This window comes from Ricinus communis, chromosome 9 (assembly GCF_019578655.1).
Source record: "Ricinus communis isolate WT05 ecotype wild-type chromosome 9, ASM1957865v1, whole genome shotgun sequence".
NCBI lineage: Eukaryota > Viridiplantae > Streptophyta > Magnoliopsida > Malpighiales > Euphorbiaceae > Ricinus > Ricinus communis.
This window is the reverse complement of record NC_063264.1, coordinates 2566175-2588056: the sequence shown is the minus strand read 5'-3', so window position 1 is coordinate 2588056 and position 21882 is coordinate 2566175. Positions and strand designations below refer to the sequence as shown.

The following is a 21882-nucleotide window of genomic DNA, read 5'->3' as shown; positions in this document are numbered from 1 at the left end:
TGTTTAATTAGAAGTACCCCCTTGGCCCCTCCTAATGAATCGAATAAAGGCCTGTCTAATGTGTTGGTAAGTGAAATCTTCATTTGTCAGCAAAAGCAATTTGACAATAGAAGAATAATCAGTTTCACCAGCCGATGTCTAAAATAAAAAGAATGACGTTACTCCTTTCGAATAAAATTATGCATCCACTAAAACAAGTCTTGTACAAGGATGTTATTTCACATGAATTTCATCTGTTGACAAAGAATTCTTCATCACTAGACTGGATATATTTTCATCCAGCGGTTAATCTTGTTTGAGCAATGGATTGCTTTCAAAAAAATTTGTTGGTCGAAGCTCAAATCCATCATGAAGCGTTGACATAACTGGGAAATCTTCTTGACAAGGACTATGATGAAATCCTACAGTGTACCATAGGACTATGTCTCTGTTTTCAATTACTCTATTCCTGCACATCACATAAAAATTGTCATGTTAAAACAACGCCTGGACTTTCCTTTTGTTCTCCTGTTCTGTAATTTCTTGATAGGATAAAAATTTTCATAAAATAGTACTTGCCAATTTCCCACAATGCAATCCCCTTTTTTTGTGTATTTTGAAAATTATTATGCATATCTTAAAAAACTTCAAAGGAAGGATTTTTTTTTTGGTCGCTTTCAGTAAGAATGAAACTCCAACTACTACCTGCAGCTCCACAAAGCCAAGCCATCATCACCATGGCTTCTATCAGCGTAGAACCCACCAGCCCATCTCTCGGACTTGTTATAAGCAGTCACCCACATTTGATATTTTAAATAAGCAGTTCTAATTTGGGGATAATCATCATAAGAGAGAAGAGAACTGACTGGTTGTCCTGTGATTAACCTGTAACCCACTTGATTTCCAAGTCTAGTCTTCTTATTCGGATTCATAATCAATAGCTCAGTTGGCTCCAACCCAAGTAGTATCCTTGCCTCATCTTCAGTTTTGGCTGTTTCTCTAACAACTCTCCAATAACTTTTTCTCGGTAAGTGGGCATTAATAGCGGGTACTCTTGCAGTTTGTTGTTTGGCTTTGACAAATGAATTATCATTACCGTCAATGTCAAGGTCGAGGTAGTATGTGATGAAGTGGTCGTGGTTAACAGCAACAGCATTCTCTGTTATTAAGGTACCATATACATCTTTAGTTATTTGGTCACTGTTTGTGTATGGTGTGGCTTTCATTTCCAATATACCTGTTAGGGAAACCTGCAAAAACATATTATTTTCATAGAGTTGTCTAAATTGTCCAGATCTGTAGCAATTAGAAACCATTACCATAAAAGTTTGCTTATCTAGTAATGCATGAGATAAAGAATTCAAATATCATTAAATCGCCAGGGTTTTGCAATTAGAAATCCGTTGCCAAAAATTACGTTAGATGCTTATCTTCTGTTGCAGGAGGAGGTTAAGGAATATGAAACTGAACTTTAAATGATCAGAAAAGAGAAAATATAGAAGCTTACCCCAACTTTAATGGAACCACTTTTCTTGAACTCCCAATTAAGAATATAATCATAATTTCCCAGAGTAGCTATCATCCTGACCATCAAACTGATTTCTGGCTCCCCACTTTGTATCTGCAAAACCGGTAAAATTCTGCAACATATCTCCAAACCAAAATCCACAAACCAATTGGTAAATCATAAATAGACTACCTTACCACTATTCCAGGAACATTAATTTCTGTATGTCTGAAAGCCACATCACCGCTGTATCTTTCGAAAATGCAAATTACATTAGACATCTTCTGTGGCTGCCCATCTGCACCAGCCACATACCCATCTAAATAGACGGCATTCGCAGGACAGTCTATCAGCGGCTGGAGGGTAACAGCTGCTCGTCCGAACCCAAATTCGCCTACATCCATGAAAGTCCTGAAGTACCACTCACTAGTAGGATCCATATATGGAACAAATGTTTCAGATATGTGACCTCTGTATAGCACACTGCGATATTTCTTCACTTTTGCATCAAATATAGAGGCTGTTGATATAACAATTCCTGCTCTAGCATCAAATGCTAAATGAAAATCCCAATTGGCCCATTTAACCTTGTGGCCGTTAATGGTGAACCCACTATCTGATACATTATAAATGATAGATTTAGGCTTTCCACTCAAACGAAAATCGGTTCCTTCAGCTTTAGGCAAAGGGGCTCTAAATCTATCGAGGTATGCAGTAATTTGCATAGAATCAACATCAACTAGAATACTAATTCCTTCAATAGGCCTTGCAAATACATTAACCGATCCTCCTCTATAGAAACATGAAACTCTAAGCGCACGTTTTGTAACATGTTCTCCATACCAACCAACGGTAAAAGGTATACAAGAAACTTCGGATATATTCAAGCCCCGTCTCGCAATCGATTTGATGAATTTGGGATACTTCAATGGCAGTTTACTAGCTTGGAAAAGCTCAATAAAAGTAAGAGGAGGATAGCCATGACCAGTGTGGACATGGTTTGATATAATGGATCCTGTAGCCAAGTCCACAATGAGCTCATAAGTCTCACCGCCAGCTCGAACAACAACTTTGGCTTGACGAGGAGGAACAGACTTATTCAGGTTAGGTGAAGATAGCCATTTGAGAACATCTGCTTTATCTGGTTCTTGAATATCAAGAAAATGGAAGGTTAGATTGGAAAGATTGCCAAGGCTAGACTTTTGAACAACGAGACATACTTGGTTTATTTCATCTGGATTGAGAGGGTCTAGTGGGTGGTAAAGGCTAGCTACAAAACAGCATCGTAAAATAAAAACTAGAAGTAGCATGGTAATAGTCATGGATGCCTGTTTTTCTTTTTGTTTCTTTTTTCAGGAACTGCAACAGAAAATTGGTTATGGAGTAAAGCACCGGACAACGCACTGTTCAGATTATATAATAAGAGAAATATTCTAATTTACAGGAGTGGACACTGCTTTGGGCTAAGAGCAAAACTTGTTGCTTGGCATTTGGTAATGTTATCCTTCAATTAATTGAGTCAAGATTTCCTTTAGTATTATACTATTGTTTAATTAGGACGTAACATCTAACTCCTGTGAATTCCTTTATTATTTAGGAAAAAAAATCTGGCGCACATGAATTACGTTTCTTTTCAATGTATTCTTTATCACTTGCTGGCATATGTAATGGCTAAATTTGGCACTAACCATAAAGACCCGACTGGACGCACAACAATAATCTAAACCTGAAAAAGATGCAGCCTATACAGACCTCAGCCCGAGGGAACCCGAGTCTCAGCCAATTCAGATCCGAAATAATTTGAAATTGAAAAATTCAAAATAATTTCATTTGAATCCCCATTTGCCATCTTTGTTTAAGATTAAAAGGAAAAAAAAAAGGTTATTTCCTTTGAAGCTCAATTTTACTATCTGTCAACCGACCTCCCTGTGTAAGAAGGGAATACACAGGCTGGTTTTACTTATTTTTTCAAAGCCCTTTTCATTGCACCTTTTCTTGCAATGGAAGCAAGAATGATTTGACTGACTTCGCCTTTACATTGTGAAATGAGAAGCTTCATGACAGTAACATGCTTTTCCTTTACAACCCTGTGATCTTTGTAAAAAACCACATGCTTCAAGATTTGACATCCGTTGCGGTTCCGTCACTAAAACAAGATCTGATTACTATGGTCCACCTCTTAATTATATTTAATATTTAATTAATAATAATAATTTTATTATCTAATAATTAAAAATTATAAAATCAACTATTACATATTTAGAAGGAAAATACTAATAATCTATATATTTCTTTTATTTTGTTCGGTTGAAATGTATTTCATAAATAAATATAAATTTTATTTACTAATCTAAAGGTTATATGTTTTGTTGAAATGAAAGTTGTTTATAACTAATAATCTAAAACCTAGTAAAATAGGTAAAGTTTTTAAATAAATTTTAGTAAAATCTTAAATGAATTCTGATAAATTAATACATAAGATTTCTAAGTAAATTAATATTTCAATATTTAATAATTATTTAATCCATCAAAATATTAAAAGTCTATTATATTTATTAAGAAGGGCCTTATTCAAGTGTACAAGTGAAGATGATTCGAAAAGAAAAATACTCTGCTTCACCCTCTGCCCTTCAATGGAAGCCAAGTGCCAATAGAAGATTATATGGCTTCCGATAAAAGATAGCATAATCTTCAGTGTTCCTGAAGAAAAATCCACACTATCTTGAACCATGAATTGAGCTAAATGAAGAGGAGTTTGGGCCCTTGACAGGTTGAGGTGGTATGACATTGAGCGCCGGATTGCTCTCGAAGAAATTAGCTGGCCGGAGCTCAAATCCACTGCTTAATGTCGGCATGACTGGAAAATCTTCTTGATATGGTACATGATGAAAACCCAATGTGTACCACAGCACAATGTCCTTATTTTCTATCTTCCTATCCCTGCAATTACAGTCAATAGCACTTGTATCAGATCAAACAAAACTGCACTACATTATCATGTCAATTCATCCTAACCTAGTGAGAAACACTTGCCTTATAAGCACCTGCACAATGCATTATTATTATGTTTAGTTTAATTGGATTAGTACCTGAGGGTCCATGTAGCTAAAGTATCATCCCCTCTACTCTGATCAACATATAGTCCACTTGCCCACTTTTCAGACTTGTTATATGGTGTAACCCACACATTATATTCGGTGAATGCTCCTCGGATTTGCGGGTAATCATCCTCTGATAAGAGAGGACCTGCTACTGATCCAGGGATCAGACGGTAACCAATGAAGTTGCCCATATTAGTCCTTTTGTTGGGATTGACCACTAATAAATCAGCTTGCTCCAAACCGAGCTTAATCTTTGCGTCAGATTCTGTTTTAGCTGTTTCACTAACAACTCTCCAGTAACTCTTCCTAGGTGACTTGTCATTGGCCACTCGTGTCTTTTGCAGCTTGGACTTGACAAATGAATTTGCATCCCCATCCACATCAAGATCAAGGTGGTAAGTGACGAAGTGATCATGATGTGCACCCATTGTGTTTTCTGCTAATAATGTACCATAAACTTCCTCGTGTATTTGGTCCTTGTGTGCGTATGCTGTTCCTCTCACACCTAGTAAACCAGTCAGCCCAACCTGTACGTAAGCAATAAGGAAACCGTTATTACTAACATTGCCCTTCTGTTTTTGCAAGCAATTATCAAGACTGAATCTTATAGTAAGTAAAGTTAATCAACAATAAATATCCCTGGTGCCGCCTTTCGCCCAGTTTTCTCTTTGGTCCACATGCAGGCCGAAACAAAACCAATCAATACAAATAAACACTTAATAAAAAATATTATATGTCACTATACAATTGACTTAATCTATAAACGACATGGTAGATCAAATCTACTTAATAATTTCTCTTAAAAGAGCCTGCTCGTGGGAGCATCCCCGTTGTAAAAAAACAAAAATTATTCAATTTCAGCAAGGTCATCAACATAATCAAATTGTGTATATATGATATGATGACATGGTAGATTTAAATTCCTAAATAGTTACAATTGTGCTCTGTAATTTCTAATTTTCTTGAAATATGAAATTTGAGACACTCTCCCAAGTATAATTGGGAATTGAACATCGGCATTGACATGATACCCAATTTGATATTAGATTTAAAATATTTTAGTGATATCAAAGTGGATCGTTGAAACTGAACATATAGACAAAAAATTTAAAAGTTAAAAAATTAAACTGGATTTGCTCTGACATTATATTAAAAGTTAAATGGATTGAATTGAATAAAATTGATGAAGATAAGAGCAAAAATAAACTAATAAAGTATAGGACTCGTTAATAGAATTGGACTTAAATGAAATTTTACTTTTTAAGACTTGTAGTCAGGTATTAAGGAGTAGAACTGTGGAGTAGCAATTACAATTCACATTGCCCTTGTGCCACTTATATAGAATGAATCCTATAATGCTTATTGCCATTAAAAAAGTTCACTAATCTACAACTTACTGTAACTTTGATTGAACCACTCTGCAGAAATTCCCAATCATTAATGTAGTCATAGTTGCCAACAGTTGACACCATCCTTACCACCAGGCTTATCTCTGGCCTAACCTCCCTTTCCTGAAAAATTATTCGCACCACACCTTTTCTTTTTATTTGGAACTGCCAACAAGATTATGTTAAACCCTATAAAAGTTTCACTTACCACTTTGCCTGGAATTGAAGTTTCAGTGTGTCGCCACATAATACCACCAGCTAACTTTTTATAGATGCAGAAGATATTAGTCATCTTAACAGGTATACCATTTTGGTTAGCGTAATAGGCATCCATGAAAATGGCATTTTCAGGGCAGTCTCTAAGTGGCTCAAGTGGCACTCCGCGCATACCATACCCATATTCACCAACATCAAAAAATGTTCTGTAGTACCACTCTTCGTTAAGGTCCATATATGGTACGAAGAGCTCTGATACAAACCCTTTATATAATACTTGACGAAACTTTTGCCTCTTAACATCATATATTGATGCCAACGATATTATTGGACCTGCTCTTTGATCGAAACTTACATGAAAATTCCAATTCGCCCATCTAATTTTTGGTCAAAACAAAAAAAGAAAATATTATGTTGACTGAAAAAATATACTGATACATATTGGTGTATTTTATTTTGTAAAAGTAAATGACTTCTCTACTCAGTTTATTATGCCTCATTAGTGCATGAATGAAATGAAGTCTGAGTGCTTTATATTTATATAACGAAAACGTGATGTTCTTTAAAAAGAAAAACTTAAAAGTTGCCCTTCACTAAAAGTCACATTTGTTAGAATTTCAGCCATCGGTTGGTCAAGGTAAACCCCTTCTTCAATGTTTTAAGCAAATTTTGATAAAGGACCTAATTCTCACCTGACCCTGTGTCCATCAATTGTGAAGCTTGGCCCGTCAGGTTGCACCACTGTGATACCTTTTAATGATTGCACAGAAGGGTGTTTTTGCTTCGTTTCTCTGTAGTCAGTCCCATCAGCCTTTGGCATCGGCACCGTTAATCTATCGTTAAAACCTATGATCTTCATATCTTCAAGATCAACAGTCATAGTAACACCCTCGACTGGTCTCATATACAAATTAACAGTACCATCTAAATAGTAACACGTCACCTTAACAGTCCTTTTCTTCATTTTAACTTCTCCATACCAACCTATACTAAGACTTCCACACACCACTTCTTTTATTTTGAGACCTCTTCTGTTGACGGACTCCAGAAACGGTGCGTATACAAGCGGCAAGCTATGCGCAGCATTAAGCTCTTCCAAAGTGAGTATAGGGTAGCCATAACCATCATAAACTTGATCAGAAATGATCTTGTTGAGTGATAAATCTACTATGATTTCATGAGTACTTTGGTCTATACGTGCAATAACAAAGGATTGGCGCGGTGGGTCTCTGGTGGATGGGTTTTGCACCCATGAAATAATGAGGGGTTTAGGTGGTTCCTGTAGCCCAACGTAATGAAAGGCTAGGGTGTGGCTTGAGTTAGGGTATGCGTATTGGAGTATGCTCTGGATCAGGGTTAGCTCTTTCGGCGTTAGTGGGTCTAATGGGTGCTGGTGTGAACGGGTGGAGATAATGGAGAGGAGAAGAAAAAAGAGAGTTTTGAGAATTGGAGCCATGAATAATGTGAGGGAAATGCAACCGGAAGAAGGTGTTTTGTACATGGCTTAATCAAAGAGATCACAACATTAATGAGAAGTCTTCAGCTATTCGTTGAGTTATTTTCTTTTTTCAGCGATCAAAATTATTCAAGGACTTTGATGCTTGAAAAGGATGGAGAATTCTGGAATGTAATGATTAAACTATAGAATTCTTAAATAAATGAAAACTAAGAAAGTCTTTCATATGCTCTAAACTCTAATCTTGACTCTCTCCATCAACCCTATATATCATTTTCTAAAAATGTGCTTTTGGGTGCAATTAGTATATGATGACAAATTCATGAAGGGTTATATGAAATTTCAAATTTCATATGTTAGTAATAATGGTCTCCTTATTCCAGTTTTGAGTGGAAAACTAATTCCGGTAATTTTTAAAATTATATGACATTTAAGAGAATATCATTTCACTAAAAAGAATTGCAACCTAACATTTAGCTATATAGTAATGCTTGAGCAATTTCATATTTCCCATGTAAGGGTATGAACAAATTGAGACAACTTGCAAGTTACTAGAATCTACTTTAAATAATATTTAAAATTAATTAAGTGGAGTTCAAGAGCGACTCAAATAACTTAATGAGATTACTCAATTGACACTGAATAAAATATATATTAATGTTAATTTAATCCACCATATGATGTATTGATATCCTATAGCATACAACATTAATCTGTAAATACTAAGAAATACTTATATGTTAAATTGAATATTGTATATTAATTATCTTTTCGTCATATATATCGAATATTTTTTATAATAATATATAATTCTATGAAAATGTTAATAATCATGTACACAATAATTGATTAATATATATTTAAAAATTAATTAAATTAGATTCTATAAAAATAAAAATTACATATATTATTTTGACTTAATTCAACTTAAACTTAATTTAAAAGAGTTCAAACTGGTTAATTTGGATAAACTTGAGCTTAAATTCAAATTTTTTAAAATTCAGTTATTGTTTGAGTTTGTGTATTTGATGATATCTATTAATGGTTAGCTCTTTTCGCTAAATCTTAATATACTGCCAACCGTAAAAAAGAAAATAAAGAATTCTTAAGAAAAGAATTTTTTTGGACATTGGCAAACTGTCTAAATGGGATAAAAAGATATTAAATTTCATATTTATCATAATTGAATAAAAATAATTTTTCTGTTCAAGAAGCTTTGGGAAATATATTTGATTTGTTTATTTAGAATTTGACACTCTTTTTCCTTATTGGGGTCCAAAGTGGAAGTCATACAGCAATAGTAGTAGCAGCAAAGCCCAACCCATTAAGCCCTTCTTCAAATAAATAAACTAAAAGTGAACCGCCACTCAGTGAGTCTAGGAAACTCTAGAACATGAGTGCCACCTTTGTATTATTACTTCCTTCTCATCGACCCATTTTGTCTCGTACCTTCTAATTTGCTATTATTTTTCTCTGTATTTTCACCTCATCTTTTAATCTCTACTTCTTCATTTTCAGTTTACTTTCAGGTTTGCTTCTCCTCTATCTTTCTTTATACTCTCTTCTTTCTCCTGTACTTCATTCTTGTAGCTGGTCAGTTGTATGCTTCTTTGTTATTTACTTTGGTGTCAATTTAATTTGCACATGACGTGAATTACTGATTCTTGTTGCTTCTTTGTATCTTCAATTGTTTGAAGAAAATGCTTATTAATTGAAGTGAGTGACCATTTAAACATTATAATTTCATTACTTGATGAACTTCGCAAGAACTGGGTTGTTCTTGTTAGTATTTCTGCTTACTGTTTCAAGAATTGCTTCTTATTAATAAGGTTACGTCCTTTTAGATTGATGATATCACTTTCTTGTTTGATTCTTTGTGTTTTTGTCAATTCAAGTAAGTGATCGTTGCAAAAATTGGATTGTTCTTGTTCTTGATTACTGTGTCAATAATTGCTTCTTATTAAGAACACTGCTTTCTTTAATTTTGATGATATTAATTTCTTTGTTCGGTTAGTTCTAGTTTGGTTTAAGGAGTTTTTTTTTATTAGAGGAAAAAAAAAAAAAAACACAAATGCATTAGGTATTTTTCTTCTTGTGATCTTTAAATTTTTTTTATTGAAGAGAAAATGAGGTTAGGATATGAGAGTTGCTTGTGAAAATGACAAGACTAGATATGAGATTATGTGCTTTTATAAATGGTGTACTAGTGGTTTCTTGGAATCTTATGCAATGGTGAATCGGTGTTTAAATCATCTCATTTTACAGTTGGTCTATGGTCTATGCATTTGGTGTGTATCCTTTCAAATGGTTAAAAAACCTTAGAGGTGTTTGTTGAAAGACCCAGATGAACTTTTGTGGAAGAATTTGATAAATGGAGCCTAAACAAACAAAGAGTACAAGACTCATGGGATAACTTAGCTAGATATATATTAGGCCTTTTAGTTGACAGAACAAGAATAGGAACATTAGTAATGCTGGCCTGGTTCCGAATGTGTCTTGTTATCTTGTACAGTGTGACATTGCAGGGTCTGCTTTTTTGTTGCTTTTTAATAGTTAAATTTATGAGTGGTACAAGTTTATTCTGAATCTTTACTAATGACAATTATCCAATGGATTCCTTGCTCAAAGTCATAGATTCTCAACAAATGCATGTGATGTTACTAATTGCATTTAGTTATGTAAGAGTAAATAAAAGCTCATGTACAATTTCAGATTGGCGTCACAAATTTTTTAGATTTCTTAAATATAGTTGAAAGACAAGGGTAATGAGACAAGGAAAGAGAGTGTTCTATTTTACCTAATTTCCATAAAGGAAATGATTGAAAGAGTGAGATGTAAAGTTTGCTCTTAGTAAGTGAAGAGATATTTTTATGGTTTGGTTCAGAAAGAATGAAGTCAAATGCACTAACTTGCAATTTTGCCTTGCATAAATTCCATTTGTAATGATACTCTTTAGCTGATGTTATTCTCTGTTTCTCTTTATGATGCAGTGTTCTGTAATTCATCATTGCTATAAAATTTGTTGCAAATATGGCTGAACCGCAGTACATTGTAGCATCTGACAGTGAAACCACTGGAGAGGAGAAATCTTCATCTGCTTTTCCAGAAACTGCCATTGGAATTGACATTGGCACTTCGCAATGCAGTGTTGCAGTCTGGAAGGGCTCCCAAGTGGAGCTCCTCAAGAATACTAGAAACCAGAAGCTGATGCGATCTTATGTCACTTTCAAGGATGACAGCACTTCAGGTGGAGTCAGTAATCAATCTCATGAGCATGACATGTTATCTGGAGCTGCAATCTTCAATATGAAACGTCTGATTGGCAGAGTAGACACTGATCCAGTTGTTCATGCAAGCAGGAGCCTTCCATTTTTGGTACAGACTTTGGACATTGGTGTTCGCCCCTTCATTGCTGCCTTAGTAAAAAATGCTTGGAGATCCACTACCCCTGAAGAAGCTCTTGCTATATTTCTGGTGGAATTACGACACATGGCTGAAGTTCAGCTGAAGCGGCCCCTCAGAAATGTTGTTCTGACCATTCCAGTGTCTTTTAGTAGGTTCCAACTGACACGAATTGAACGAGCTTGTGCCATGGCCGGTCTTCATGTCCTCAGGCTGATGCCTGAGCCAACAGCTGTGGCGTTGTTGTATGCTCAGCAGCAGCAACAGACTGTGCATGAGAATATGGGCAGTGGAAGCGAGAAGAACGCTCTCATATTTAATATGGGTGCTGGGTATTGTGATGTAGCTGTGAGTGCTACTGCTGGAGGTGTTTCACAGATTAAGGCCTTGGCAGGAGCTGCTATTGGAGGAGAAGACATACTGCAGAATATGATGGAACATATATTGCCAAATTCAGTGAGCCTATTTATGAGCCATGGGATCAATGAGATCAAATTGAAGGGATTGCTTCGAGTAGGAACCCAAGATGCAATCCACAGGCTTTCATCCCAGACTAGTGTTCAGGTTGATTTTGATTTGGGAGATGGAAGAAAAATATGCAAGGTTATTGATCGGCAGGAATTCGAGGAAGTGAACCATAAGGTGTTTGAAAAGTGTGAGAACCTCATAAAACAGTGCTTACATGACTCAAAAGTAGACATAGAGGATTTGACTGATGTGATACTTGTAGGTGGATGCTCAAACATCCCAAGGATAAGAGATCTTGTTAAGAACATATGTAAAAAGGAAGAACTCTACCAAGAGATGAACCCATTGGAAGCTGCTGTATGTGGGGCAGCACTTGAAGGAGCAGTGGCTTCAGGAATAAGTGATCCTTTTGGAAATTTGGATCTATTGACAATCCAAGCTACTCCTCTAGGAATTGGGGTAAGATCTGATGGAAATAATTTTGTTGCTATCATACCTAGAAATTCCACAATGCCTGCAAGGAGAGAGCTGTCCTTTACAACCACTCATGATAACCAAACTGGAGCACTGATCCTTGTTTATGAAGGCGAAGGAAAGACGGTGGAAGAGAATCATCTGCTCGGCTACTTCAAACTTGTAGGAATTCCTCCAGCAGCCAAAGGAGTTCCTGAAATAAACATTTGTATGGACATCGATGCCTCGAATGTGCTGAGGGTTTTTGCTGGAGTAATGATGCCTGGAGCCGAACATCCTGTAGCACCTTTCATGGAAATGAGAATGCCTACAGTTGATGATGGACACGGTTGGTGTGTTGAAGCCTTGAACAAGGCTTATGGTTGTACGCTGGACCTAGTGACGGTGCACAAGAAGGTCTAACTATGATGATTTTTTCTTTTTAAGAATGATACTGTGTTTGGGTACTTCCAAAATGTGGTCATGCTAATGGGAATAAACTCTGTAAATGTTGACTTTGCTGTAAATGTTGTTGCGTGTTATAATAATTTGAGGGGAGTGAGCTTGTATATTCGTAATGATAATTGCATCTCTTGATTGCAGTGAAAATTTGGTAGGAATTATCTTCATCTGGTAATTGACCTTTATGACTGTAATTGGATCGGCCTTTGTGACAATGGCTATTTCCGTTGCAGGATTTAAATTTTGATATGTGGACTCTCACGTCTCAATGGTTAGCTTTGAGAATTTCTGTTTCAAGATTTCCATATGTACAAGATGGTTAGCAGGGTTTAATTTCCATGTATATATCAATGGAAACTTTGTACGTTAAAGAGAGTGGAAAACGAAGAAGGAAAATAAGTTGAAAAGTTATTTTGTGGAAATGGGAGGAAAATCAATAAAAGAAAGAAAATAACAAAACATTCTTTAGCTTTAGCTTAAGTTTCAAAACAAAAAATCTTATCCTTAAGGGCAGTAGTAAATGTGCAAGACTTCCATATAATTCTTTTTTTTTTCTTTTTTGAAATTATAAGAAGAAGATGGTAAGTGCAAGAGAGTGAAAGAGTCAGAGAGATGTATTATCAAACGACCATTACATTTTTCCTCCACATTTAGCCATCAACCCAATTCCATTAAGCCAAAACTAATAGGCTATTCCATGTTGGACAAATACTCCGCAACCTCAATTTTTGGTTGAAAATTTTGTCTTTGAGTCGCACTTTACAACATTTTTCATCGACATCTGACGGTAAGCTTCTGTTAATAAATATTTATTTAATTTTGTTCACTGCAGAGAATGATCTTTGACTGAAGATTTACACTCTTGGTTAATGTAGGGTTGTCATTATCAACATCTGAGGGAAATTTGTAGAATGCATTTTTACAATTTGGGGAAGTAAGCCGAGGTACTTCTCTGCCTTAACTTTCAAGGAGTTTAATAATTTATACTTGCTTGTGATGACATCTATATCAAATGCTCATGCATTGGGATAATATATTGGTTTGAGTACTGGATGTTTCCCTTGGAGTTAGTTGGTCAAAGCTTCTTAAAAACACAGTTAGATGAATAGTAAATATCATAATTCATATAGTTAGTCAGTAATTTTCCTTGAAGTTTATTGATTCTTGTAGTTATGTACTTATGCTGAAGTGCTGCTCTTCTATCGCTAGTTAAAAGCTGGAGGAAGTTCTCTGTTCATTTATGAATTCTGATATCTTTCATGATGCTTCGTCCTGTTGTCTTTCGATAAGGGGGCGGTGTACTAGGATTGGTAACTACTTGAAGGGATTGCCAGAGCATACAAACGCCTGCTTTAAAGCGATTGTGAGGCAAAAATACGATATCACAGACTCATGTTGATGACGTCAAAATTGTGACAAATAAAAAAACCAAGCAATCTTTAGGGTTTGCATTTGTTTGGTATACCAATGATGAATCTGCCCAGCAAGCTGTGAAGGAAATGGATGGACAAGTATGCATCTTTCACTAACTTTTTTGATGTTAGGTCTTTTTACAAAATAAACCTATTCTTCATGATCTGGGAATGTTTCTGTTCTTCAGTTTTTTGATGGAAGGTTTATTTCGGTTACAATCTCGAAGCCTGGGTCATGCAAAACTTCAGAGAGAGCAACACCATACAAATATTAGTATGGTGATCACCCCCCAATGGTTATGGAAAACAATATTACATCAAGATTTATGAAGGTGATGGTACAAATAACACATTATCGTACTTGACTTGTCAACTGCCGGTCAAATTTTGCTGGCCAAAACCGCTATTTATTGCAAGAGCTTTTTTTTTTTTTTTTAATGGGACAAAAGTTTGTTTGTTTGTTTTTTTTTTTTTATAAAAGAAATACTTTTATCCAACACAAACTAATGTGCCCAAGAACAAGATCAACACAAACTAATGTTTTTGGAAGGAGGCCCATTTAGCTAATTCATAAGCAACAGTATTACTACTACGACAAACAAATGAAGCAAAGTAAAAGAAAGTAATGACTCAATCAAGTCATGGGTTCGAATTTTAAACATTAAAGTTTAATTTAAAAATAACATTTAAATTATTTTAGCACTTAGAAGGCAACTAATAATAAGGAGTGATTCGCATTATTAATTTATTTACTTTTCCAACCTCGTATTCTTAAATTCACAATCTCTGTGTCTTTTATTAATATTGTGTTTTATTTTTTTGAGAATAAATATTGTTGCTGCTTCACGTAATCATTAAAAATTCAACCTGTCCTTATGTCACGAAACGTGTAGGGTTATAAACCCATTCCTTACCGGCCCCACACATTCTGAAAAGACCCACAAGGAACCCTCCAGAGCACGCCACGTAATTCTCACATGGTTCATTTGTACTGATTTAATAAAGGGAAATTCAGTATCAGAAATGTATATACCGCTTTTCTTATTTTCTTTCTTCTCTGGCTACCCAAAGATAGAGTAACAATCTGAAAAGTACTTATTATTATTATTATTATTATTATCAGATCCATAATTTATTCACCAGATTCTGTGCCGTCGATTAACGATGCATCTAGTAAATGCGGTGATGGCGACGAGGATGTTGACGATGTTAGGGCAATCAAACGGTGTAAGTGAAGGGATACCATTTGGATCGATATGGTGGTTTATATACGCAGGAATATCGTGTTTTCTCGTTCTATTTGCTGGTATTATGTCGGGTCTTACTTTAGGTTTGATGTCTCTCGGTCTTGTTGAGCTCGAAATTCTTCAACGCAGCGGTACCTCTAGCGAGAAGAAACAAGCTGGTGATTTAATTCAATTCAATTCGAATTTATTTTTCGGTTCATTTCTATCTATTTATTAATTTTAATTTTATCATTAGTGTTTTCTTAATTTTAATTTTTGTGTTTGTGTTTGGAATATTATTAGCTGCTATTCTTCCGGTGGTTCAAAAGCAGCATCAACTTTTAGTGACGTTGCTTTTATGTAATGCTGCTGCTATGGAGGTAATTCGTCAAAACGACACTGGATTTACTTTTAATTTAAATGGATTATTGGTTTTAGCAAATATTTGGATGTTGCATTCAGCTTTTTCTTTAAATTTTCTTTTGATTAAAACGATGTAGGATGGAATGGATTGGAATTAAAAAAAAATTCTAACATCTAAAGTATGAAACAAAGGCAAATTATTAGGCATTGTTTGGAATAAGTCGTGCAAGAGTACAATTGGATTGATTCTTGGCAAGGTCATGTTTTCTTTTTTGGCATGATTTAATTTCTTCTAAAATGCATTAAAAGAATTAAACTCTAGCAACTATAGGCTTTCTTGACACAAGAATTGAGTAAATAGAAGTCCACTGAATTGAATTCTTGCATGTTTTGACTTTCCAAGCACACTCTAAGAGTAATGCAAGTGAGAAGATATACAGTGTTAAGATTACTCAAACTGGATTTTTTTAGCTTTTGAATGTAAGGACCATGGAACATGTAACAAATATTTTATCTCTGAGGTGTTGGATAAATAACTTATCAGTATTCAACTTCGTAATGATTTGCTTAAATGTGAAGGACCTTTAGGAAATTAGCTTTAAAACCATGATTGGACTCCAACTCAAAATTGTAATGCTTATAGGATACACAGTGGTTTAAATGAAGGAATATGGAACCAGAAAAATGGTGCAGCTTGGTATTAAGGATTATACTGCAAATATGGATCTTATGTGCTATTACAAAATTGTTGTTTGGAATTAATGGGTGGAAACAGGGTTCTTTATAATCCCTGCTTTTGAGGATGAGGCTTTATAGTGAGCTTGGATTTATAGAGAGGATGAAGAAATTTTACTATCCTTTGGCCATCTCTTTTATTGCTTTTCTTGAAACGTATGTTATACAAGCTTCACCTAAGTTCTTAATCACAATCATTGACTTTAAAATTCCAATTTGCAGGCTCTTCCTATATACCTTGATAAGCTTTTCAATCAGTATGTTGCTATAATACTATCTGTCACATTTGTTCTATTTTTTGGGGAGGTATGTATTCTACAATATTCCATGCTTGCATAATATACCCCTCCCACTTCTCCTCCTGTAAGTCTGTGTGCACAGTGGTAGCTTGGGGGTTGGGGAGGAGGATTTGGTTGGAACTTGACATTCTTCATTCTCAGGTTATTCCACAATCAATATGCTCCAGATATGGACTTGCTGTTGGTGCCAATTTTGTATGGCTTGTACGAATTCTGATGATTATTTGCTATCCAATATCATATCCCATTGGGAAGGTAAATACAAAGAAAATAGTTGACTCGGACAAACATTTCCTTTTAGCAAATTGGGATCGCTAATGATCTGACTTGGTAATTGTTGCTTATCAAGTAAATTAGGAAAAGAATAGAAAAAAGAAAGTACACAATCCTTTTTTTATGATACAATCATTTTTGAAGGATGCAATGCTTTTTTTTCCCCAATACTGTCATATTTATTGCTTCAGCAATTTGTTTGGTCATGATCACTGTCGCTAATTTTGCAAAAAGAGTGGAAATGAAGCTCTGGTTTTAGTTTTTGCTGCTACTATCTAAAAAGAAAGGAAAAAGAAACAGAAAATTATGGTGCTATTCTCCATTTTTCCCTAAATGATGCATTGATCAATGTCACATTTCCTGGTACCAATACCAACAGTCTGTTTGTATCGATCTTTGCTTTTTAATAAAATTGTGCTATTACAGATTCTGGATTGGGTACTGGGGCATAATGAAGCATTATTCAGGCGGGCTCAGTTAAAAGTTCTTGTTTCAATCCATAGTCAGGAGGTAAACTAGAACATTGCAGAAGTTTTATGTATGATGCTAAAGTTACGGGACCATACAAAGGTTGTTGAATATGCTGAAAGTATGAATACATTCACATAGTTTTGACTTGCGATATGGCATGCTTTTCTTTGTATATTAGGCTGGAAAGGGAGGTGAACTCACACACGATGAGACAACAATTATTAGTGGAGCGCTTGACTTAACTGAAAAGGTACTTTCTGTGTGAAATTAGCCTGTTCAAACCAGCTTATATGTTTCTTTGTTTGTTAGCACTCAGCCATTTGCTTTTGCAACACTCAAACAAGCACCAAATTTCTTCTGCATAATTGGATATGTATTGCTGTGCTAGAATTGTGAACTAAAGAGTTATTTGCAAACTAGTTGACCGAGTTGCTCGCTTCCATTGTTGCACCTGCTTCTAGATAAAAAATTCGGGACTCTGTTGTTTGGAATTGACATATTCAAGTAATGCTTCTCTTTCATTGCTGGATTTTACAGACTGCTGAAGAGGCTATGACACCTATTGAATCAACCTTTTCATTAGATGTCAACTCCAAACTGGATTGGTTAGTTTTGCTCCTGAATAATTATTGTTCATATCACTAGCCTCATGAATTAACTGCTGTATCTTCTACTTGGTTATATACATTGCTCATATGTACGTGTTTCTTCTATGTGCTGGTAACTCAGGGAGGCAATGGGAAAAGTTCTTGCACGAGGGCATAGTCGAGTTCCTGTGTACTCTGGGAATCCAAAAAATATAATTGGGCTTCTTCTGGTGGGTTTTGGAACAACTAGCTTTTGACAAATTTCGGTACTATAAATGGAATTTGGTTTTATATAATACCTGATTCTATAAATTGCTCTTGTTGTCTCCTCTTTTTTCTTCTCTGCTCTGTTCCTGTTGGAAATTAGGTGAAAAGCCTTCTCACTGTACGACCTGAGACAGAGACCCCAGTCAGTGCTGTTTCCATTCGGAGAATTCCACGGTATGCTCCTAGCTATTTTCCGTGCCTTTCCTTTCTGTAACATTTCAATCAACATATGGGATAAGTGTTTATTTGGACACTTTCTCCAGGGTTCCATCTGATATGCCTCTGTACGATATTCTAAATGAGTTTCAAAAAGGTAGCAGTCATATGGCAGCTGTTGTAAAGTCTAAAGCAAAGTCCAAGATTCCTATGACAACAGGAGAAAAACAGGAAGAAAACAAAGCCACTGCTGGGGATTCTGAATTGACAATTCCGCTGCTAGTTAAGCAAGATGAGAAGTTAGATACTGTAATTCTTGATATGGATAGGGTTTCGAGGCTGTCTAGTAATAAGCAGACCTCTTCACAGCGTTTTGATGCAGCAACCAATGGTTTGGTACAGTCCTCAGAGGACATTGAAGACGGTGAAGTCATTGGTATTATCACACTGGAAGATGTATTTGAAGAACTTTTGCAGGTACAGGCCCTGGTATCTTGCTAGCAGTCAATCCATGCATTTCAGTTGCTACAACCCCTTTATGCTTATTTTGTACTCAATAATGCAGGAAGAAATTGTGGATGAAACAGATGAATACGTTGATGTGCATAAAAGGTAACGAGGAATTGGGACATTAATAGATTTAGTTGTGATGCTTAATAATTACCAAAGATTGAGAATCAATTTTTTTTCTCTTCTTTTTTTTTAAATTTTTTTTTTTGCAGAATCCGTGTTGCTGCTGCTGCAGCTGCTTCATCAGTGGCACGGGCTCCATCAAGTCGGAGGCTGACAGCCAATAAGGGAACTGTAAGTGAAAATTGTGTAGCAAGCATTTCAGCTGATTTCGTGGATGCAATATTGTGCTTAGTGTATGAATATCAAAAAGTTGCTCATGACAATTTCAACTCTCCCTGAAATTGCTAGATGGGAAGGCAGCATTTCGTTATGTCAACTTTTTTTCAATTCATGCCTTTTATTTAAGTTACCATGAACTGTCGAACTTCCATTTAGATAGTTCAAAGATATATGAGAAAAACTACTAACAGTACACATGTTCATGGATTGTGGTACAGCAATTTGGGAATTGTTGTATTCATGTTATCTTGCACACTTCTGGCCATAATTGAGAAATTGTATTGAAGAAGACCCAGTTTTGAGTTTCTTTTTTCCAAAAAGAAAGGGATGGACAGAGTAAAATGACCATTATGAAGTCAAATCTCAAGTTGCAAAAAAGCTACTAGCTGATGTTGTTCATCTGTCTCTGTCTTGAATGAAGTCATTATTTCGGTACCGAATAGTTCCCTCCAATGACTGAGGCTTATATCTATTCTCTCTTCTTTCTAAAAATTCCCAGGGAGCGCAGGGCAAGCCAGGTCAAGCCTTGAGGAAATCTGAGAATGATTCAAGTAGCCCAAGGTTACAAGGGACTGGTGGTGAGCCTTTAGCTGGAAACAAGAGATAAGAAAGGTTGTACAGTTGCCTGGTTGTTGCAACAACTCTGAGGAGAGGTATTTTTTGTTCATTGTTCATACCGCAATGAGTATGAAATAAATGCTTGTAATATATTGAAACTGAGTCTACTGAGCAAATTGTGATTCCTTTCAGCTATGTTCACTTCCACTACTATAGATTTGGATGTGTACTTGAGAGAGAACTGTGCATAGGCTCCGATAACTCTCAAATATCAGATTCCACATTTTGTATTGACAATTTGGTTTGAGGCCTGTATCTTTAGGTTGCAATTTTGATGTGCCTTGTTTCAAGTAAATTTGCATTATGCAAGAAAATACTTATAATGGAAAATGGGAAATAGTGAGAAAGGGCAGGTTTATTATTTTTAAACCAGTTTTATGCATCTGCTATGCTTATTACAATATTGCTTTCTCCTCCATAAAGTTATTCTTAAATTTGTGCGTGTAAACCTAAATTTTGCTCCATCAATTTTTTGGATTCATTTCTGCCTATGGCAAGACAAGCTTAGATGAATTCGTTTCTATGCCGTTTATCTGGTCCTCCCAATGGCAAGCCAAGCTTCCTGTGGTTAGTTTCGATCAGCAGAAGAGACGATGTGTGCATGAAATTCCAGCGACTGATGTGCAAGAAGCATCTGTTGACATGCATTGTTGCTTAAGTTTGCCCCCGTTAAGAAGGATGCCATATTATCCATTTTCACCATTGCAATGCTTAGCCTTTATTTAGATTTATTCTAAAAAATTCTTTAGAGAATGGAAATTGGAAAGCTTGGAGTTCAATTTCCTAACGGCTATCAATGGATGATGATTTGGCAACCTGCCTGAAAATTTTGGGAGAAAGGTACAGACAAAATTTTGATAACCTGGGCATGAGTTTTCCATTATTGGAAACATTGTATGCCCCTTTCTCAAGGAGCATTGTTTCCAAAAATTGCCCAGACCACATGACACAAGAAACAACTGTATATGGCCCTACTCAATACTGCAGGCGCGGCACAGTTTCTGCAACTGCCCTGTTTTTCTGTTCTTTTGCGTGATTACTGAGTATAGAGATCAGCAATCAAACTCTCTGTTCGAGTTAGAATTTAATGAAAGGCTTGCTTTTGGAACCCTCCTCCATTCAGAGGCCGAATATTAGAGCTCTACTCATCAACCTAAAGCAATTAAGGAGAAGCTGGTCTACACACGGCCATGTCCATGTGTGTCTATTCGAAAGAAAGAGATGAAAAGAAAAACAAAAATGAAAGAAGAGCTCGTTTATGTTACATCAACAACCAGTAAAAACAAAAATGAAGAAAAGAAGAAGAAGAAGAAATGCCCCTTTTACAGCATTTTCTGTATATTCTTGGGTATGCCGGCAGGCGGCCTCAGTCAGCTACTTAATTACACATCTGTTGTTTATAATCCTTCGACATAAAACCTATCATAGAAAAATCTCAGGATTCAACAGCCTTTGATCAGATACCATAACTATATCTATATGCATATGCTTGTGTACCTTCTACTCACTCATCCCAGCTCAGAAGAATCACAGTACATCTCCATATGATATATAGCCGTGTTCTTTGCTCCTTAACAAGCCTTGAACACCGTTGCCATGACCGGAATTTCGGGAATCGAATCCAAGCTGATCGTTGACTTGCCATGTTAGCGTAGAGCAAAAGAAAATGCTGTGTAGTGTAGAAGAAATGAGTGTAATTGTGAGGGTGGCTACGCTATTGCTAGCTATACAAGGAAGAGCTTTCATAGCCTTATATATATATATAGAAAAAAAGAAAAAGAAAAAGAAAAAAGACTTGTGCAAAATATGTATAGCATAGAGTATGTGGTGGGCGACAAGTGTTGGCCCCTGAGTGGGTATGACATGGCAGGTAGAGGGTCCCATTGAATCAAAGATGACAAAACAAGCAGATCCATCAGCTTGTCTCCCTCGCTTGCCAAATCACCTGGACAAGGACTGCTACTAACTTATCCTAAACTTTGAAGGCCACCCTTTGTCTGCCTAAGAAATTGTATAATCTTCCATTAGGCTGTAATTTGTCCGAGTGTGTGTAATATTAGCGCTAAACCCACACCTAATATTGCCTGATTTTCAGGATATGCCTTTGGATTGATGCTTGTTAATGTATTAATTAAGATTTTAAAAAGTAGGGAAGCTAGCACACAAGTAGTCACAGTCCCCGTGCATTAAC

At 35.9% G+C, this 21882-nt stretch overlaps 4 protein-coding genes and 1 pseudogene across 7 annotated transcripts; 3 read left to right on the top strand and 2 right to left on the bottom strand.

Annotated features, from left to right (window-relative positions):
- Positions 1-137: 137 nt before the first annotated feature.
- On the bottom strand, positions 138-2985 carry LOC8261470 (primary amine oxidase 1). Of its 2 annotated transcripts, none has more exons than XM_002516735.4 (4): positions 1684-2985; positions 1487-1600; positions 685-1229; positions 138-448 (listed from the first exon to the last, which is right to left on the bottom strand). In XM_002516735.4, the coding sequence occupies exons 1-4, from the start codon at positions 2806-2808 to the stop codon at positions 286-288; spliced, it is 1947 nt and encodes a 648-aa protein (XP_002516781.1). In that variant the 5' UTR covers positions 2809-2985; the 3' UTR covers positions 138-285. The 2 variants fall into 2 exon arrangements, with proteins under 2 accessions (XP_002516781.1, XP_015573379.1); XM_015717893.2 differs by having other exon boundaries at positions 311-448; positions 682-1229.
- A 1040-nt stretch (positions 2986-4025) lies between these two features.
- Positions 4026-7681, bottom strand: LOC8261471 (primary amine oxidase). Its single transcript, XM_002516736.4, has 5 exons — positions 6884-7681; positions 6184-6568; positions 5985-6098; positions 4576-5114; positions 4026-4426 (listed from the first exon to the last, which is right to left on the bottom strand). The coding sequence occupies exons 1-5, from the start codon at positions 7645-7647 to the stop codon at positions 4204-4206; spliced, it is 2025 nt and encodes a 674-aa protein (XP_002516782.3). The 5' UTR covers positions 7648-7681; the 3' UTR covers positions 4026-4203.
- Positions 7682-9022: 1341 nt separating this feature from the next.
- On the top strand, positions 9023-12554 carry LOC8261472 (heat shock 70 kDa protein 8). Of its 2 annotated transcripts, none has more exons than XM_002516737.4 (2): positions 9023-9176; positions 10638-12554. In XM_002516737.4, exon 2 carries the CDS (start codon positions 10678-10680, stop codon positions 12391-12393), a length of 1716 nt encoding a protein of 571 aa, XP_002516783.2. In that variant the 5' UTR covers positions 9023-9176; positions 10638-10677; the 3' UTR covers positions 12394-12554. The 2 variants fall into 2 exon arrangements, with proteins under 2 accessions (XP_002516783.2, XP_048234782.1); XM_048378825.1 differs by lacking the exon at positions 9023-9176 and adding an exon at positions 9195-9240.
- LOC107261077 lies at positions 12548-14795 on the top strand (annotated as a pseudogene).
- A 69-nt stretch (positions 14796-14864) lies between these two features.
- Positions 14865-20060, top strand: LOC8261473 (DUF21 domain-containing protein At4g14240). 2 transcript variants are annotated; one of them, XM_048378826.1, is made up of 14 exons: positions 14865-15249; positions 15374-15450; positions 16391-16474; positions 16609-16722; positions 17167-17250; positions 17390-17461; positions 17749-17816; positions 17941-18028; positions 18166-18239; positions 18329-18698; positions 18787-18833; positions 18944-19025; positions 19573-19726; positions 19824-20060. In XM_048378826.1, the coding sequence occupies exons 1-13, from the start codon at positions 15009-15011 to the stop codon at positions 19678-19680; spliced, it is 1509 nt and encodes a 502-aa protein (XP_048234783.1). In that variant the 5' UTR covers positions 14865-15008; the 3' UTR covers positions 19681-19726; positions 19824-20060. The 2 variants fall into 2 exon arrangements, with proteins under 2 accessions (XP_048234783.1, XP_002516784.1); XM_002516738.4 differs by having other exon boundaries at positions 19573-20060.
- Positions 20061-21882: the final 1822 nt, after the last annotated feature.

What these genes read in the sequence shown, in the direction of transcription:
- LOC8261472 (XM_002516737.4), top strand. Translation starts at nt 10,678, where the DNA reads ATGGCTGAACCGCAGTACATTGTAGCATCTGACAGTGAAACCACTGGA.
- LOC8261473 (XM_048378826.1), top strand. Translation starts at nt 15,009, where the DNA reads ATGCATCTAGTAAATGCGGTGATGGCGACGAGGATGTTGACGATGTTA. An exon ending in TTTCAATCCATAGTCAGGAG is followed by an intron (nt 17,251 to 17,389) that starts GTAAACTAGAAC and finishes TTTGTATATTAG; the next exon opens with GCTGGAAAGGGAGGTGAACT. An exon ending in TATTTGAAGAACTTTTGCAG is followed by an intron (nt 18,699 to 18,786) that starts GTACAGGCCCTG and finishes TCAATAATGCAG; the next exon opens with GAAGAAATTGTGGATGAAAC.
- LOC8261470 (XM_002516735.4), bottom strand. Translation starts at nt 2,808, where the DNA reads ATGACTATTACCATGCTACTTCTAGTTTTTATTTTACGATGCTGTTTT. An exon ending in TTAATGTTCCTGGAATAGTG is followed by an intron (nt 1,601 to 1,683) that starts GTAAGGTAGTCT and finishes CCGGTTTTGCAG; the next exon opens with ATACAAAGTGGGGAGCCAGA. An exon ending in GTGGTTCCATTAAAGTTGGG is followed by an intron (nt 1,230 to 1,486) that starts GTAAGCTTCTAT and finishes ATGTTTTTGCAG; the next exon opens with GTTTCCCTAACAGGTATATT.
- LOC8261471 (XM_002516736.4), bottom strand. Translation starts at nt 7,647, where the DNA reads ATGGCTCCAATTCTCAAAACTCTCTTTTTTCTTCTCCTCTCCATTATC. An exon ending in ATTGATGGACACAGGGTCAG is followed by an intron (nt 6,569 to 6,883) that starts GTGAGAATTAGG and finishes ACCAAAAATTAG; the next exon opens with ATGGGCGAATTGGAATTTTC. An exon ending in TTAGCTACATGGACCCTCAG is followed by an intron (nt 4,427 to 4,575) that starts GTACTAATCCAA and finishes CTGTAATTGCAG; the next exon opens with GGATAGGAAGATAGAAAATA.